Below are 20,096 nucleotides of genomic sequence, written 5' to 3' on the forward strand. Positions count from 1 at the left end.
TCACTGAGGCTAAGAATTTAGCAAGATTTAAAAAGAGTTCTGGACATTTATCTAGATAAGAATATTCAGAATTATCCTAGTTAATGCTAACACATTTGGGAATGAAATTTATAATATATATAGTTATAGAAATTATATCTATCTATATATAATTAGTCTCTAAGGTGCTACAGGACTGCACAATTGGGAAAGGATATTAAATTTCATACTTCAAGATTCCTTACAAATCCTAACCAGTAGGGTTAGGAAGACACTTAATGCAGGGAACAGATTATTCCACAACTAATATGAGGTAGAGTGCACCTTCCTCTCAAAAATCTGATACTGACAGGATACTGAACTACATGGACCCCAGTATTGATTCAGTATTGAAATCTTCATAGTCTAACACCATGTTTCTCAAACTGTTGGTCCTGATCCCCCGGGGGTTGCAAGCAACTTAGAGGGGGATCACAGTATCACAACGTTTGAGAACCCTGGTTTAACATATTGCTGCAATGAGTTCCGTTGATTAATTACTTGTATGTTAAAACTAATTTTCTTTTATCTGTTTTAAATTTGCTACTTTTCAGTTTCACTTCTTGTCCTAGTTTTCTGGGTTCTAAGAGAGTAAATAAGAATAGTTTACTTTCCATCATTTCTTATTTTGAGTCTTTCTATCATTTCCATTTTATTCATCTCTCCTCTAAGTTCAGGAGTTTAAAATCTTGCTAAATTCACTCTATACTGAAGTTTGTTTATGCCTATGGATCATTTTCGTGGCTTACTTCTGAACTTCTTCTATTTCTGTTTATGTGGAGGTAAAAGTCCGTATCGGAACCCATTATTCCAGATGAGGATGTAGCATCAATTTATATAGAAGTATTATAATATTTTCAATATTATTTCCTACCCCAGTCTTCATACATCTCCACATTTTGTTTTCTGTTTGGCTACTGCTTCCCATTAATCCGGGTCCTTCAGAGTTGTCCACAAGTCTGCCCATATTTTTCTTGTTCACCTATCCTGTCTGTTAGGAGGTTCAGTGAGTAATTTAAGACACAACTCCTTCCCATGCCATGTGTGGAGTGGCACAGCATTGCACGAACTCTCCATGCAGAGATACAATTCTGTCAAATCCTGAATTCACTAGAGTTAATGGCAAAACTCTCCTTCACATCACTGGATACAAGATGAGGCTTCTTATTCAGTAGGTGATCATAGGAAAGGTTATGTGGCTATTTTAAGTCACATCTTTCACACAAATTAAACTTTCAATTAATTGCAGATAAGTCTGTTTTTCGGAGATAAGATGAACTAAAACCACAGCCAATGTAATATAATTAGAGCCTGCGCAGATACAAAATGTGCATCCACATATGTAACCAAAAACTGAGCCATGGCTATAAAGCAGATATCTATGGATTTTCAGGTCTCTAAATATAATGCTATATAAATACCTAAGCAGGTGTATACAAGAAAAAGTACTGTACAGTTTGCTTACAATCATTAGTCCTGTAATGACTCAGCAGATTTTACTAAAAGCTTACATTCATCCTTTACTGGTCTGATATCTAAGACTAGTAGGTCTTTTTGCTGGGGATATGTTGGAGCTGAAGTGTATTGAAATGTAACTTACATCTCAGGTTCTGGTATATAGCTTAGTAAAGGTCACTATGACTTATGACACTAGAACAAATTAGCATTCTGCATAAGCTTGCATGTTAAACCAGCAATTATAAATCCATCTGTCTAGCATCACACAAATCAACAGTAACAGGAGAAAACCTTCTGTTACTTCAGTAATTAGGGGCATTGGTAAAGGAAACCAAAAATAAAACCAATGTGATAAAAGCTGTATAGTGTGACATGTGTTCTAACCTGATCCAGAGTTCATGTAAGGGGCATAAACTGGAGAAGAATATCCACAGAACACAGTAAGTATGTCCAGCAGCAGTGAAGTTTTACCTACTCTGACACCCAACCATGATTTTTTTTAAGCCTGACCATAGAAGAGATCACATCCTAGGGCAAGACAGTGCTGTCCAGGCCTGTTCTAGCCTTTATTTGCTGAGACTGGCTGGCAGGCTACCAAAACTGGTGATAGAAAAGCTGTCCAATAGAAAGTTGGTCATGGAGCACAAAATCTTTTCACGTGAACCACAGAATAGCCGCTTCCATCAATTACCCCCATGCGGTGCCTGCTCTGTGGTACACATGAAAAGATTTTGTGCTCCATGACCAACTTCCAACAAAACTTCCTAGGTCACTCACTCACTTAGGTCAGTGACCACTAACCTGGGCCACACTCAGACTAGCAGTGACAGCACCGAAAGGTTCTGCAGTAGTATATGGCCATGCTGAGCAATCGCATCTAGCCATGTGAGATTCATTAGGAAACCTAATCTTCATTTAAGGCTCATCTACACTTAAGTTTCTACAGTGGTGCAGCTGCAGCTGTACTGCTTCAGTGTGCAGACTACCTATGCCCACAGGAGTGATTCTCCCACCAGCATAAGCTATCCACCTTCCCAAGAGGCGGTAGCTAGGTTGACAGAAGAATTACTTCATAGACCTCACACTGTCTACACCAGGTCTAGGTTGGTATAACTATGCCTCTCGTGGGCATGGATTTTTCACAACCTTAAGAGATATGTAAATTCCTAGTGTAGACCAGCATAGTGTGGTAACGCTCACTTCTGGACCCCTGGGGATTTATTGGAGTACCAACTGGGAGTTGACTGCAATTACCAACTCCAGCAGAAGCAGGCAAAACCAAACTTTCTGTTAACCCCACAGGTCAGATCAACAACATACAACACAACACTTTAACACTATGATAAAGACATAGCACCACAGACTGCTAGAGTTGCTGTCTACACTAATCATTATAACTTCCCCGCCGGTAGTTAAATAAGAATTTAAAAACAGTAACTCCTAGGAACCCAGGTTGTTTGCCATCCATGAAGGTTTCTGTGTTGGTCTGCCCATCATTCAGTCACTGACACCTCATCCATAGCTAGATGTAGATTATCAGTGGCAGCAGGGTTCGTGTCCTTTAACACCAGGTCTATCTGTTGTACACAGACTGCCTGCTGAAGATATCCTGTGCTGACATCCCAAAAACCTCCCACCAATCCCTCCTCTACAATTGTTCTCTCCTTATGAGTCACAGGAACCTACTGGGGGTGCCTCCAAATCCTCCTCTATATCCTTCTGGGATAACTATTAACTCTCCTCAGTGTTTGCCTTCCCCTTTCTTTTAGTGACTGTGCGCTCCAGTTTTTTGATGCACTTCAAAGTGAAGAGATCTTGCTTTTTGTATCACTAAGGATAAGCTAACAAAATCTTCTCCAAAAATCGGGGGGGGGGGGGGGGGGGGGTTCCAGGCTGCTTTTTCCAGTCAGGCAGCCATCTTCTCTCCTTTCTGGATGGGCACATAATTTTCCTTTTTCCAGGCATCTTGTGTCTGACATGCTCATCTGTTCCTCCACCTTATGGAATGCTGTCCTCAGGTCACTGTAATCAAATCCTGCCATATCACCCACCTGCCTAGCAGGAGGGGATCTTGCCAGTTCTTTCTGCCTGAACATCGAGTCACAGGGAAGTATGAGTGTGTAGAGTCCGAAAATAACCTCACAAGTAGAGTAATGGAAAGGGTTGGGTGCTTTGCAAGGATGAAAGAAAAGTGACTTTATCCCAGTCTCATTGGTTTTCACTGACAAAGACTGTACATACGGAGTCAATGGTGCAGTTTACTCTCTCTGTCTCTCTTTACTTTCAGGTCCTCGCTTTGGTTACCTGGAGTTGTCATAAAACTTCCTGTAACAACCGGATTCCTTCCCTGATCACTGCGGATGTACTTTGGCCATGTTTCATCAATTCAGCTGCACAGTCCCTTATCCTTCAGTGGTTACACAACTGCATACTTTGGGGTGTCAGACGCTACCAGCACATACTAATTTCCAAATGGTGTTTCTGGCAATGAGCCTTTCCAATCTAATCTGTATGAACACCCAGGGCTTGAAAGTCTCAGAGGGGTAGCCATTTAAGTCTGTAACTGAAACAACTTAAAAAACAATAAATAGTTCTGCAGCACCTTAGAGACTAACACAACATCTAGATGGTATCATGAGCTTTCACTGGCACAACCTATTTCTTCATATGAAGGGCTTACAGAGTTGGCATCGTTCTAAAGGAATTCTGCCTCTTGTTGCTGGTGCTTTCCTTTCCTGACAGGTAAAACAGGAAAGCACATGGTCTTTAACACCTGCAGCCATGCCTAGCCAAAATATGTCAGATGAGTTGCTCAGTAACTTTTCATGCCCCAGATGATCTAATATCATCCTCTGTAAGTTTGGTAGCAAGACAGTCCTGTTACCATCATACACCATGCTGGTGCCAGATCAATGGATAATTGTTCCTAAACTAAATAGATTTCTCCAGTCTGTGTCTTCTTCAGTAGATAAACTAGTAATTTACTTATTGTGACAGGCCCTCCCCTTCCCCCATGATTTATGAACTGGACTCATGGACATGAATATACATATCTCAAAAGCGTTTTGAGCGAATCATTTTGTGTATCCCATCAATCTTCATGTCACGATCCACTGGTTCTCTTTATCTTACTCTGTTGTATGTATCGTTTGTGTGTGTAAAATTAGACACAGGGAGTGGGGAATAATTTGTGAGTTTCAAATGTATGAATGAGAGACATGGAGGGTGTTACCCTCAACTGTTAAATTATCTCTTTTGTCCTTCAGTGTGAGCAGTGGTTGGTAGGGAGTGTACTTTTTAAACAAAAAGAATAGGAGAGCAGAAGCCTGGGTCTTTTGGCTGGGCTGCACCTGAAGGAAGGAGCCTGAGACCCCTGGCAGGGGGAAGGCAGCCCTGGCTTGGAGGGAAAGCTGGAAGGGTTCTAGGGTGAGTTTGATTAAGTTTGTGTTGAGGTTTCAATGTAGAATTATCCAAGCAATTTTGTTTCTTTTGATTTGTAACCTACTTTGCGCTGCCTGTTTTCACTTATTACTACTTAAATCCTACTGCTTCAACTTTATAAAACCATTTTTGTTTTCAATCAAACCCAGTGTAAGCGATTGTTACCTGGGCGGGGGGGGGGGGGCAGTCAGTGTGCACATTCCCCCTTTCATTGCTAAAGGGGGCTTACCTAATTCTTTGGGGTTTGATCTCATTTGGGGAGTGCTTTCTCAGGAGGCTGGGCCCTAAACTACACTCTGGGAGGCACCCCTGAGGGGTCATCTGTGACCTCACCCCATCACACCTATAGTAACTTTTATTCTGAGATGCATTGTGCACATATACATTCAACTGCCAAGTCATTCTATGGCCAGGGTAAGGTGCAACCAAAATACTCAAGTCAGTGACTTTTGCCAGTGGTACCACTAGGTGGCACATGCACCCCAGCTCTCCTAATGTGGGGAGCCAAAACCCTAAAGAGGCATATCTGCCATCTCCCTGGCCTTTCTTTCTTACAGCTTATGAAATTATTGTCCAATGTAGCAGAGAAGATGGTGTGGTCTTGGAATGTATATGTTTACAACAAAGCTCAAAGAAGAGACAGCAACTGCAGATAAGTTACCAATTGTTCTCCTTCAAGTGATGGTGCACGTATACATTCCACAGTGCAGGTGACGCCATAGCAGCTCTCTGACCAGTGAAGGGACTTTGGATTATCTGACCAGACTGCAATTCCTACTTGCCCACACTGCCAAGAGACCTGAGTGATGGCATAATGTCTGCAAAAAATATGTACAGATGACCATGGGTTTTGGTGGTAAACAAAAATGTCTCAGACCCAATGCATCACACAGGGCTCCAGCATATTTATATGCAGAGACATCTCCTCGGGTGACTACAGATCTTGCCACAAAGTCAAGCAAGTCTTTGATAGGCACACTTCTAACCAGAGTAAAAGCTGGTTCAGGAGATAGAAGAAATAGCCCTTTACACACATTGTGAGGGTCCCACCCCAAATCAAGGCTTCAAGCACTTGTGCAGCTACACATGCCAGTACGTGCAGAGGATGCTTAAGTAAGAAGATCAGCCAAATGAGCCAAGCCCATAGACATTGAAGGTGAAGTCTGGCATGCAGAATCGTAGGGTTGGAAGAGACCACAGGAGGTCATCAAGTCCAACCCCTGCCAAAAGCAGGACCAACCCAACTAAATCATCCCAGCCAGGGCTTTGTCAAGCCGAGACTTAAAAACCTCTAGGGTTGGAGATTTTACCACCTCCCTAGGTAACCCATTCCAGTGCTTCACCACCCTCCTAGTGAAATAGTTTTTCCTAATATCCAACCTAGACCTTCCCCACTGCAACTTTTGACCATTGCTCCTTCTTCTTCATCCATCACTGAGAACAGCCTCTCTCCATCCTCTTTGGAATCCCCCTTCAGGAAGTTGAAGGCTGCTATCAAATCCCCCCTCACTCATCTCTTCTGTAGACTAAATAAGCCTAAATCCCTCAGCCTCTCCTCATAAATCATGTGCTTCAGCCCCCTAATCATTTTTGTTGCCCTCCACTTGACTCTCTCCAACGTGTTCGTGTCATTTCTGTAACAGGGGCCCAGAATTGGATGCAACGATTCAGATATGGCCTCACCAGTGCTAAATAAAAGGGAATGGTAGGTCTGCTAGAAATGCTTCTACTAATACACCCCAATAATGCATTCTTGGCTGCAAAGACACACAGTTGACTCATATCCAGCTTCTCATTCATAAATGCACAAGGCCCACATGTGGCCCACTAGTTGTAGATAGCAGTGGCGGCCCATCCATAGGCACAAACTAGGCAGTCACCTAGGGGGCCAAATTAAACAGCCGTTGAGGGGTTTGGAGGCAGGCGCGTCGATCGCGCATTTCGCCTAGGGCGCCAGTTGCCGGCAGCTCATCTAGGGCCGCTCCTGATAGACAGGAATGCACCGCTGTAACTGTGTTGGATTTTAAAACCTCAGGCAGAGTAGACTGTCCATCAGAAGACAGGTATCGCAATTATGGCACTGAGGCCTGCTCCTATGAATATTATAAATTGCATCAGCTGCAACTTTGATTTGTCTAAATTCAGTTTCCAGTCTAGATGAGAAAACTGCTGTCTGATTATGAGGATGGTACTGTGGACTTGGATGTTTGCGCTCTGCATACTAAACACATGGACCCATAAGGGAAAATGTGGACGTCTAGGTGGTGCATGTGAGCCACTCCTACCGTCCTGCATTTTGTGACAATCTTAGAGGCCAATGACAGGCCAAAGGAGCGCACTATGTACTGATAGAGGATGTGTCTTGCTATAAAGCAAAGATACTTCCTAGATGTATTGCCTGGTAGATGCAGGTATCCTGCAAATCCAGGGCAGCACAGCAATCTTCTGAGGTGTGCAGTGGCTAATGATTAATAGTCATCAGTTTCTCTCCCATAGTACAAATCTTTTTCCCTTTCAGAACTGGGTGTTCACTATAGATCACACTTATTTCAACTCCTAAATCCATACCAGCAGCATTGTGGTGTTCCAGCCACTGCTATGTGTTGTAATACTCAGGTTACATCTAGACTACAGAGCTTTTCCGGGATCTGGAGGTATCCCAGAAAAGCTCTGCCACATCCAAGGAACGCATTTCTTTTCCGAAAAAAATTTCGGAAAAGTAGACGCATTTTTTCAGCATCCTTGTAAGCCTTGTTTTACGAGGAAGAAGGGATATTCCAAAAAATGTTTTTTTTCCTGGCATGTGGCCCCATGTAGATGGGCCAAATATCGGAGAAGCCTATTTCGGAAGAAAAGCAGAAAAGATACGCAAATTGCAGTTTGCAATTTGCGTATCTTTTCCAGCTTTTCTTTGTAGTGTAGACACAGCCTCACTTATAGAATCACAGGGATTTGTTGCAAGCAGCAACTCCAGCATACACAGGCAGGACTTTACTTATAGACTCATAGTCTTTAAGGTCAGAAGGGACCATTATGATCATCTGTCTGACCCCCTGCACAATGCAGGCCACTTAATCTCACTACTTCATCCTAAAGCCCTCAGATCAGATACCACTACACAGTAATGCACAAGACAATGCTAAGGAAAAAGATAGCACCACCTACTACAATTGACACTAATCATTTCAGCACACAAGAGAACTGATAAGTATTTCAGATTCATTTGCTATTGACCACTCACTTAGAAAAGGACTCAGAAGCTGCACTTTTATAAGTTCTTTTATTTGAAAAGCCTTTAAAAAAAATCAAAACTGCCTCCTTTCACTACCACACACCAGCTTCTCTACATTCTCCTAAGATCTCCCTACTGCAAGTTCCCTCCAACACAGCTATCCACATCGCATCCCCTATTGTTACTCTATTTTCACTGACAATCAGCTTTGTCCACTTATTTTTCATTAGCATATTTCAGCTATAACTTCACATAACACAGCATGACTTTGTGTCAAACTATTAAGAGCACCTAAGGAATCCTTTATCAGGCAGATGTGGATTGGAAGAGGATGGTAGTGGAGCTGAGTACATTTAACTAACTGTATGCCCTTATCTGACTGATAAGAGAACCTAAGAGGATCTCATTTTGTTTTCAGGAGTTGATATTGAGCTCAGATCATGGTGAAATAAAGATACCATCCAGCACATATGGCTCACTCACAGGTTTAAACATCATTCTAACCTTATTCAGAACCCAATATATGGAAACAGGGATTGTGCAGGATGAGAACTCAGACATTTCACTATTCCCTTCCTCTTCCCATGCCTTATTTACATGCCAATGTCTGGAGGCAGCCATTGATGGGAAAGACAGGTAGTTTCATGAATAAACTAAATCAAATAGCTTCCATACATTATAGCAAGGGCAAAGGTCAGGTGATTCAGGGCAGCTGTAAGGTGTCCCAATTTATCTATGTCATAAGGTTGATTTCACAAGAGAACAAGAGATCAATGCATTGAGTATCGGGGATAAAAGCCTTTCACCTCCAGGTCACCAGTTCACATCCACCTACATCAATAGCAACGGAAGGTTGTTATCATCTGAAAACTGTTCAGCAGCTTTATATGAAACAGGCTTGGATGAATCTGCCCACATCCCAACAGACAAGTACCCACCCAGCTGTCAGTTGAAGTGAAGCAGAGATGCAAAGGACTTTGCAGGAAGACTGTCCTATCTTCTTACTGTAAAATTACTGACTCTCTGGGTCAAGACTGAGGCTCATCGGTAGGACAGTATGGAGAAGATTGTTTGCACTAGCTGTGCTGCCCTGGCTCAGTGGTTAAACAGAGCAGTGGCTCCCAAATGTTTTACAGGGCATCCCCACTGTAAGTTGCCCTGGTATACATCCATTCCACATTAAAGTCATTGATGCTTATAGGAACCGATGCATTATAAGTCCTCCCATTCCCCGCTCTTAAGTTGTGCAAAAAAACCCAAACCCCTAATTTGCACAAAGGAAAGTCAGTCCCAGGGAAAAAAATCCCTGCTTTAAGTTGTTTCGCTGTAAGTCCAAGGTTTATTGGAGTGTATCTTGGACTTATAGCGAGGATGGCCTGTAATAAGGTGACCCACCATTTTGTCTTTTTTCCTGCGACCCACATTTATGCACACTTCACCCCCGTATCACGATCCTAACCTTGACCTCAGAAGGAGGGGCTTTGAATTAAATTTCATCTGAAGTCATGTTTGTTTTTATAGGGCAAGAGTGCTTGGTCCTGCTTATTATTACAATGAGCTTGGTATAAACCTTGGGCACTTCATCCAACAGTAGTCACAATGCAATATTTCTCACTGGTACCTTTCATCTACAACCAGCCTACAAACAATAAGCAAATTAATCTTTCCTGCAATGTTATTCTGTCCCCAGCCAGTGACTAGAAGAACTGCAATTCTCACTCCTAGGAATGGGAGTGGAAATGATCAGTGCAGATGTTTCCTGTGTTTGGGAGAAAGATGGTAGAAGACACTAGCTGAATTGTTTGTCCTCACAGTCCCACTTCAAGGAATGAAAACTGGGGAAAACAAACAGATAGACCTTGGGGGGAGGCATGTTTTAGATGAATTTCTTGGGGAAACAATGACCCCAGTCACAACACTGCCTTCCCCACCAGTGACTCTGCAGATCTCCAGGCACAAAGAAAAGGCTTTTTAATGGCAAAATACTGAGTTCCTTGCAGTGTTGTGAGGCAAGGAATCTATGCTGTTACATTCAAATGGTTCTGCTTGAAGCAGGTGCACCCACATTTCCCAAAAGGGGCCTTTCCTGTGGAATACTGGATGTACTTCATTCTCAAATATAAATGGCATACGAATCAGAGGAGCAGCTGTCTAGGAGAGTAATACAACTTATTAACATAATCAATAAATCAACCCTAAACATGCCCCACGGTCATATCAGCAGCATGTCATGGAGGCAAGACTAGGATTATAGGACTCAGGAGTGTTCCTTTGCAATTTCTGTGTCCTGATTCAGGATCTTAAAACATATAGCTTTTTGGGAGGGTAGGGGTTGAAGCTTAGTCTAGACTTTTCAGAGATAATTCGACAGCTTTGCTAAAATGTTTCACAAAAATGGTTGCTTCATTGGTTTTCATTTGTGATAAAATAGCAAAAAATAAGCATATAAATAGCTTACAGAAAATCAATATAGCATCACATATGCAAACTGAAGACATAAGAATCACAAAAAATTGTGTGAGTTATTACCAGATGCTCCTTGTTGTCCTTTTCTGTCCTTGTTTAACATGTAATTAACAAATATACTACTTCCTCTGTGCTTACAGCCTAGGGAGTTTAAGTTGTTAATAGCGCTAGCAGTGAATGAATTGAGTGGTACAACATTCCTGTCTGTATCTTTTAAATGACAACACTTGGCTGATTTACAACCCTCCTTTAATTCTTTTACAATCACTGGTCAATTGTATTGTGGCTAATCCAAGTCGCTAAGATCTCAGGCTAAAAGGCATTACTGTACATGGAGTTATATTATGCACCTTCACACTACACTGTTATCCCAAATGCCTTTCAGCCTTATTCACATTGCGATAGCAACGGAGTTCACATCAGAACCTTTGGCACCAGTGAAATTGCAAGGATCATGTCTTGATCAACAAAAAGGCTAACAAACCCAGCGACAACATTCTTTCTTTTAAGTAATTAAAACTCAGTGAGGTACACAAGGAGCACTGTACCATTTTTTAGGCTAACAGTGAAAATGGCTGTGTGTCAAACTTGAAAATGCATGCCCAAAAAACCCCATAATTGTCTTGTAGATTTAAATATCACTGTACCTAGTTGCACAAACTACTTCAGCTTTTATCATATTCATCATTTGTTCATTCATTCATATGATTTTAGATGTTAGAGGTTTTTCAATACTAACTGTCAACAGTAATACAGGGCCTGGGCCAATGGAAAGTCTGTCATTGACTTTAAAAGGCTTTGGATCAGGTCCATAACTTATCCGAAGGGTTGAAATCACTACCATTGCAGAATTTCTGTTTTCCCTGCTATTCTTGTCATGAAATATTTTCTATTTTAAGACCAAAGACAGACACACAATAACGTCTGCTTATGTGTCAAATTCAAACTCTGTTTGTAAGTCTTATTTTTATTTATACATACACATATACCGGTATATACTGCAGCAGCATCCAAAGTCTAACTGGGAGCTGAGCCTCATTGTTCGAGGGACTGTTCAAATACATTGGAAGACTTACTCCCTGTCCCAAAGGAATCACAATCTGACAAGGATAATGAATGTCTGTGGCCCAGGTAACAATAGCAATTACACTGCAGAATCGTAGGATTCATTCCATTTAGCTGCCACAATGATTCCCTAAGAGCAACTCCACCTGAGAAGGGGAATGGTAAATGCCGGTGTTTAGAAAGGTAACAGACAGGCAGCAGCGCAGAAATAGCTCCACTATTCAAGGTGTAGTTCAGGCAACTGTAATTCAAACTGAGCTAACAATGACTTTAACCTTCAGCTGGAGGCACAGCATTCTCTCCAGATAAAAGGAGATGTAGCATAAGTAATGGAGTGGCTCACGCTGTACTCTTTCCAGTGCAAACACAGCCAGTTCTAAAAGGTTATTGTACTTTGAGCAATCAGGGAGGACTATTGTCTACAAGTGATGGAAATAAGATCTCCCAAATTCACTTTGCAATAAGAGTAGATATATGACTTACCTAACAAGGCATTATGCCCATTGTCATCTGGCAAGAATCTTTTATCCACAGCACACACTAAAAGTTGATCAGGCAGATTTGGCGATTTAGCACCAACAAGTAAAAACCCTGAAGGCACCTCAATTTGATCATTGGAAATGGATACCAGCCTCAAGTCTTTACCAGCCTGGCAGAAACCTAGAAAAAACAAATGCAACATATTTCTGAGGTTAAAGGTCATTTTGCTTAATTCGTCACAATTTCCTTATTGAATAAACTAATGTCAAGTTTAACATCAGTGTCAATTTTTTTTCCTTCTGCTGAGTAAGTTATAAACAAAAGCTAGAAAAACAATGAATAAATAAAAATTAGGAAATGCAATAATAAAATTTTCTGCAGTAGTGATACATCTATTTTGCACAACATATACATGAACTAGATATATTAAGTCTTGGTGTCTGGGCAGTTTCACAATTTTGAGACAGTCTCTCATCTCTTTCTCCCAGCCACAGGAAAGGACGGAATAATTTTGTTTTAAATGGAGAAAATATGGTGATAAAACCACAAAGTTGGCAGCACATTCAACAGCAGGTATATGATCTGAAACAACATTAAACTCAGTTTTTTAAAACTGGACTGTTACAAGCTACAACCATAGTCCTCACCTACATATTAATCATCCTGATATAGAAGTTCTCTTTTGAAAGATACAACAAACACACAAGTTTTATCTAAGAGGTAGAAAGAGGTAACTGCAACAGGCCCACAATTTTCTATATACCCAATTTTGGAAGGTCGTTGTTATGATGTTTGGACTCAATTCTGTTCACTTTACTGAGACCTGGTTCCCAATGATACAAGTGGGAGGTTTGCTTTAGTAGGCCATTGGATCAGTCACCAAACTTTGAGTCTTGTGAATTTCTTACCATCAGTAGTGCAGCAGCCATCAGGAGGAGGTTTCATCTGATAAGAGAGAGGAGGGCTACTTGATTCTGAACTTTCTTCTTCCTCTTCCTCCTCCTCCTCATTATCCACTCTGCTGCCTGCTACAAAAGTATCACCAGACAAATTATATTTAAAGAACAGATAGCAGTGGCAATAGCTGATCCTGGGAATGAGCGGTGTCCCAGTTACAGCAAGCACTTCATAAAAGAAGGATTGTCTTTTCAAGGAACCACCATATTGCCAAATCTCACAATGTTTGTTTTTTTCCATTTAAAAACTTCAGCTCCTGGAATCCTGTGATTACATGAGAATTTCAACTTGCATTTAAAAAAGAAAAGGTTCTAGCCCTTGTGATTGTGGAGAAAAACTTTAAAATGTGACTTAGATGTACTTAAATCTCAGAAAACAGGAAAAAATAAGCCCCCCATTTTTTGTTTCATTTCATGATTTGGAATCTTGTCTCATGATTTTAAGGGAGCTTGACTCATCACATTTGAAACCTTAGAGTTGTCAGTAATAGAACTCTGTCCTCACAAAAGCTCCCTTAACCTTTGTTTTTGGTATTTTCGCCTAAACAAATCTATGTACCTAATTAATAGTGACATACTGACCATATATTTGATGCTGTACAAGAAATAGAACAAAAAAGTCATTCCCTTCCCCAAGGATCTTAGTCTTTAAATAAATGAACTATACAAAACTTGCTGTGATGGAGGAGGGATGTCTGTTCCAAAGCTCAAAGTCAATGGGAGTCTTTCAATTGATTTCAGTGGACTGTTGGATGAGGCCCTGAAAATCCCATAAGAAAGGTCAGCCACCGCCTCCTTCCCCACTTTGTCCCCTCCTTAAATAATGGCTCCAGGGTTAGTATTTGTGAGTTTTGCCAATAAATGAATTTTAAGATGTGATATGAAAGCAGAGAGGTTGGTTCTTGCAATCTTGACCCCCAAAAGATGCCAAACACTCTAGCCTCAAGACAACAAAGTATTTGAGTATGTGCTTACCTTTACTCACGGGTAGCAAAACTGATCCCCTGCTGATCAGGGATAAAGGCAGGGTGGTAAGCACAGAGGATAACGTGGGAGATGGCACAAAGACAAGAGGTAAGGAGGGGACAAAGAGAGAAGTGAAGCAGCCTTTGTCACTGGAATGCAAAGACTGGTATAACAAAACATGGGAGCAGAGATTTAGACACAGGAGAGCTGTGCAGGCTTTCAGCTTAAGAATGAAAGGAATCCACAAGAAAATGTGCAGCTGTACAACATAAGTGACAGCCCCATTTTGCACTAACAGGCATAATTAGGGTGTCTTGTCTTTGTTTTCAAGCATACTGCACACCATTATGAGTCAAAATCAGATTTTAAATCTGAATGTAAAAGAACTTCTTCCCATGTTTATGTGTCTGAGCTCTTAGAGAATGTCTCCATTGCAAAGAAAAACCCTCCGTGCTGTGTCTGAGTCCAGCTCCATTGACTTAGGCTTGCAGGACTGAACTGCAAGGCTAAAAATTGCAGCATAGGCTCAGGCTGAAGCCTTGGCTCTGAGACCATCTCCATTTGTCAGATCTTAGTTCATCTAGACTCTGTGACTAGGTCCTATAAATCTTTTGTTGCAATGTAGATACCCATCACAAACACATACACAGTGCATCAGAAAAACTTTAAGGGCCTACCCTGACACACAACAGCCAGCATTATTAAAAAAAATGGTGTATTTAAAGTATCTGCAGTCTATGCAATATATTTCCATTTTGTTACAAAATAGTCTACAGAAGATTAAAGTTCCACAGTGAAGCACTTGTAAATTAGGAAACAGCACCATTAAGAAGCTGCTCAACTTTACCTCTGTCCCTTGTGTGTTACAGGGCCAGATCTGAGCTAAACTAGTATAGTTCCATTATGTCAAGAGAGCTTTACTGATTGACACTAGCTGAAGTACATGATCAGATGTTTCACAAGTACTGCAGTGTATTATGCCATTATTGCTACCAACTGTATACAATTATTTCTACAGCCTCAGTGCAATTTTCAGTCTTTTCTGCTTACACTATTTTTAGTCATTGTGAACCAGTGTATCTTTATTGACTGAAATTTCGCCTAATAGGTTGTCCTCTTCCTAAATATTCTTTAAAAGAAATAATTTAACCCCCAGTCCTGCAAACTCTTAAGCGCATGTGTGATTTTACTCAATTGGACTATACTCACATGAGTAATGTCATGTATGAGTGCAGATCACTGGGATCAAGGCCTAAATCAATAACCATAACATTTATTTTCAACCAGCAACATAGACTCCCTTAGGTGCATAGCAGGGGATGAACCAATTAACTGCAAAGGTAATTTTCCTGCCAACCTAGATCCAGAGTGTAATTCCTTTGTTAATGTTGAATAGCACCTTACTTCAGAAACAGTCCTACTGAAGTCTACTAGGTTATTAGACAATGTGAGCAAGGGCATCGTATCCCCCCTTCTCCCTTTGATGGACTGTATATGTCAATTAATTTTACTATTACTATGCTACATAAGTCCCAGGCCTACTCCCACTGAGATCAACTGCCATTGATGTAGAGGTGCAGGATTCAGAAGCTAATCTCTCATATGATGTACAAGATGTGTTTTCTGCATGCTTTCAAAATGAATTACTTTAATGGGCTCTGCTTGTATGGGCATACACAGAGTGTGCATAGCTCTAGAAGATGCTATACGGGTTCAGAAAAATATATGAAACAGCACATGATTTAAACAACAGCATGTAAGCACAGAATTACTGATTCTCCTCTCCCTTTCACCATGTGAATTCATTTCTACACCTGAAGAGTGGGCATGAATTTCAGAATGGAGAATGCAGCCTTTTATTGTAATGCATCTGTAACCCACACATCTTCCGAGTGTGGGATACTGTCCCATATAGTGGCACCAAGACCACTTACTGAGACAATAATAAGTCTACTCTACAGCCTTAGCTAACAGGCAGCTGCCTTTTAGATCATGTAAGCTCACAGGTTCCAGGTTCAGTTTTGCCTGTCAACATTACACCCAGTGGGGCAGAGTTAACATTGCTCTTGCAGCTTTAACAGTATCCATTTTTTTACTGCTAAGTGCTCAACCATACACTTGACTTTAACGTTCAGTAAGCTAGCATACAGCCAGAGATTCGTTGCAAATCAGTATAGGTCAATGGAACTATGCCAATTTTTACCAGCCTTTATGGAGCTTCAGTTGTTTTTAAAGAAGAAAGGATTTTAAATGCATTATGTAACGTGAGACCACTTGACTAGATGTAACCCACACACCTACTAGGTGTGGTTCACTATCTCATGCACTTAAATCACTTACAGAAAGAAAAAATAAGCTTGCTCTACAGCCTTAGCTGGGAGTTTGATGCCTTGTAGCTCAAGCAGTACAGGCGCATGCACTAAGCCCTAAAGGTCCCAGGCTTGGTTCTGCCTGTTGGCATTAGATGGACACGGCTGGGAAGCCTTAAATCACACACTTTATGGAGGCTCTATGCAGGGACAAGACTCTCTCCTGTGCACCTTAGGAGCTACATAGATTTTACCTTATGAAATGCTCAGTACCCTGGACATCTCTAGTTAGAGGCAGTAAAAGCTCTGATGCCAGCTGAGCAACCTGAAGGGGAGACCCACACCCACATCAATAAGAAAGGTAGAGCACACATTATAAGACTGTCCCCATCAATGTCAAAATGGGGGAAATATACAGGTCTAGTTCATCAGGTAGTGTAAAATGGCACAACTTTACTTCCTTCAATGGGCCCATACAGAATTACACCTGAAGAGAATCTATCTCCAAATCTTCTAAGGTGCAAGAGAAAAACATGTCCATACTGTAACAGAGGCAGACAAGCTACTGCTCAAAAATGTCCTCAAGAAATCTAAATTAGCACCAGCCAAATACTCTCCAAATCTACTACAGCCAGTAAGCCATCCTAACAAATGCCTGTATGTCACTTTACTAACTCTTTGGAAAAGGATTCTCCAAGCTCCAAAAGCCACAAAAAGAAGAAAACTTTAATAGCTAGCCATTAGAAAGGCAAGATAAAGGTGAGAGGTCACAGCAAACTCTCTAGGCTTTTAGACAACCCAGCAAGCTGACCGCAGGATCATTTAAAGAATCAGCATTTAAAGAATATTTTCAGAAAGTTTCAAAAGCTGAATGAGATAATACAGGAGAAGAGAGGGAATGCATTGCTACATAAGCAAAGACACACACACAAAAGAGAGACAAATAGTGCTGATGGACCCAAGCAGTTTTTAGTTTATTTAATATAATATCCCCAAAATGATTATGGATATGATGATTAAGGAAGGCAAACAGATTTCTGTAAAACTGTTACAGCAGCAAACAAGGCAATAACTGCCTAGAAAATGTCTAAACAAACTTTTAGAATACAGAAAAAATATATTTTGTTGAAAATATTTTTGTTGAATAATATTATAATAGTAACAAGGAGTTATCCAATTCTATTTTGTTATCAAAACGGTGTACAAAAACTGTAGTTAAAAATGTTGTAAATTAGACATAGCATTATTTGAAAAGATAATTTAAAAATCTATAGGCTAAAGAAAATCTTAATTTCAACTGGTTTACTTTGTGCATATTCGGCATAAACATTTAAGTTCAGAAGAACCATTGTGATCATTCAGTTTGATTTCTTGCATAATATAGGCTATAATCTCTTTTATAGTTATAGGATTTTAGGTATAAATTGTAATATATAATTATAAATTGCAATAACACTAGTCTATTTTTATTGCATAGGCACTTTGCCCTATTATTTGTGAAGCTCTTTCACATAGCAACAGGGGAAAGAAAAATATTTATTTTAAAGAGCAAAATGATTATATAAACCAGAAAAACCTGGAATTAGGGGAACCTGAAACTACTTTCAACTCATTTATTTTTAAATTAACTATATTTCAAGTTCATGGTGTCCCTTTTAAAATAACAATTTCAAAACTGTAACAACAGCAGGAACAAAAAAACCTGACTGATTTCATAGTGGTTGGTTTTGCTGCCAAGTGGTCTGGTGAACAGGGCACCAAAAAATGCAGACTGTGAGCTTCAGGATAACCTCAGAAAAACATTCTTCAACCAACTTCTTGAACCACTGACAGAGAGAGAGAGTGTTGGTGTTGTGGCATAGTGCCACCACAAGGATGGTCCATTGCTTCAAAGTTATTACCCTCCATCTCTCAAGTCTTAGGGATTCATGATTCCTAGAGGAGGAAACTCCTATTTGTTCTCAGGAGTTGGAATTGGATGTACGATATGAGACTGCAACCTCAACCATCTAATACAACAGCTCAGGAAAAACTCTATCAGGCAAACCATACAGAGTTTCCATCTTCTGATATATGCATGAAAGGGAATGTTCTAGGCAGAGGTTTGTGAGGTTTATTTAATTGAGGCCTGATTCTGTTCCTATTTACTGGGGGGGGGGGGGGGGGGGAAGGATCAGACTGGAAGGTCAGTAAAGCCCTTTAAGAGCCTTGAATAAAAGGAGCTACAGACGTGTGAAAATTACCTTTGTCCCTCAACAATGCATCTGTTCCTGCAGCATCTTTCCCAGCTGATGTCATAACCCACTTTGTGACATCACAGTTAGTTGCCATGGAAACATTTATGAAATTCCCAATAGAGGATAATCACTTCATGTGGAGAATAAGCAGCAGGAGCAGATGGATACTCAGAGATTATATTTTCATGCAAATGTCTTTAGCTAGCAGTAAAGAATGGAAGGAAAAACTAAATGTGTATGAGATATAAGCAAATCTATTTCTAAATGGAATATTTTTCAACGTATTCAATGAGGTATTAGCAAGTGTTTAATATTTTCAAAATGATTTTGTTTTTAGTGGCTGAATTGATTTTTTGAATACTTATTTTAGTACATACTATATTATTTTTTGCATTCCATATATACCTACACTGTGTTTTGTGGGATACAAAAGGACACACACACACACACACACACACACACACACACACACAGAGGAAACAAATGCAACATTACTCCAGTAGCTAGTTGAAAACCAGAGAAAATATTTGCACCAGCAAGCTAATATTGTCAGCACATTATCAGACCCTCTGCAAACAACACAGTTTAGCATCTAACTAGACTTGATGTTAAATATTAGCAGACTAATTTTTGTAATTAGCTTGGTTGTCAAATCTACACATTTCATCTAAATGGGAGTGGAGAACCTCAGGCCCAGGAGCTGGATGCAGTCCTTGGCTTGAGCGGATGTGACCCCTGAGGCTCAAGACACCCTCTTCCCCAACATTGGAGAGTCTGTGCTGGTGCCCCCGTCTCCCTGCTGCCTCTCCATGGGCTGGAGCACACAAAATCTATTAGGCTGGGCCCCCCTAGGCTCTGGTGTGCAAGGAGAATGTGGGGAGTATCTTTGTCCTCATTTGGGGGCCACAGTGAGGGCCTCCAACTGATTTTTCTGTGAGTCAAGGGCCCCCAACTCAAAAAAGTTTCCCCACCCCTGATCTTAACTATTCCACCTCTAAAGAGAAAAATGAATGAGTAAAAGAAAGAGACGAGGTGGGTGAGGTAATATTTTTTATTGGACCACAAAGATCTGTGTAGTTTGAAAGCTTGTCTCTTTCCACAAGAGAAGTTGGTCCAAAAAAAGATATAACCTCACCCACTTTGTTTCTCCAGTTTCTCAGACTGACACAGGTACAACAACATTGCAAAAATGAGTAAAAGAGAGTGCAACAAAGCAGCTCCACCAATTTATAAATAAATCACAGAAATCCAAGACATAAACCATCAGTCCATACCATGGAACACTAGGCAAAGGCTTACGTCAATACCTTTAAAAAATGGGGATCAAGTTAAAAACACCGTCATGCCAAAATTAATCATAAAATCTTCTTAGCATACTTAATAGAAAGGCTGCAAATATTTTTGCTTCTTTCATTCACAAAATTATTTTAGCATCTCTCATTTGTAAATCTGTTATATTTTTACAACT

At 40.5% G+C, this 20,096-nt stretch overlaps 1 protein-coding gene across 1 annotated transcript in view; it reads right to left on the bottom strand.

Annotated features, from left to right (window-relative positions):
- GREB1 (growth regulating estrogen receptor binding 1) overlaps positions 1-20,096 on the bottom strand; it is a 155,236-nt gene that overhangs the window by 75,761 nt on the left and 59,379 nt on the right. The window contains exons 6-7 of the mRNA XM_075923479.1: positions 13,069-13,188; positions 12,164-12,340 (exon numbers count right to left, since the gene is read on the bottom strand). Coding sequence (XP_075779594.1) covers positions 12,164-12,340; positions 13,069-13,188 — 297 coding nt within the window. The remainder of the gene's footprint in view (positions 1-12,163; positions 12,341-13,068; positions 13,189-20,096) is intronic.

The sequence above is a fragment of the Pelodiscus sinensis genome, chromosome 3, assembly GCF_049634645.1.
Source record: "Pelodiscus sinensis isolate JC-2024 chromosome 3, ASM4963464v1, whole genome shotgun sequence".
NCBI classification, from domain to species: domain Eukaryota; kingdom Metazoa; phylum Chordata; order Testudines; family Trionychidae; genus Pelodiscus; species Pelodiscus sinensis.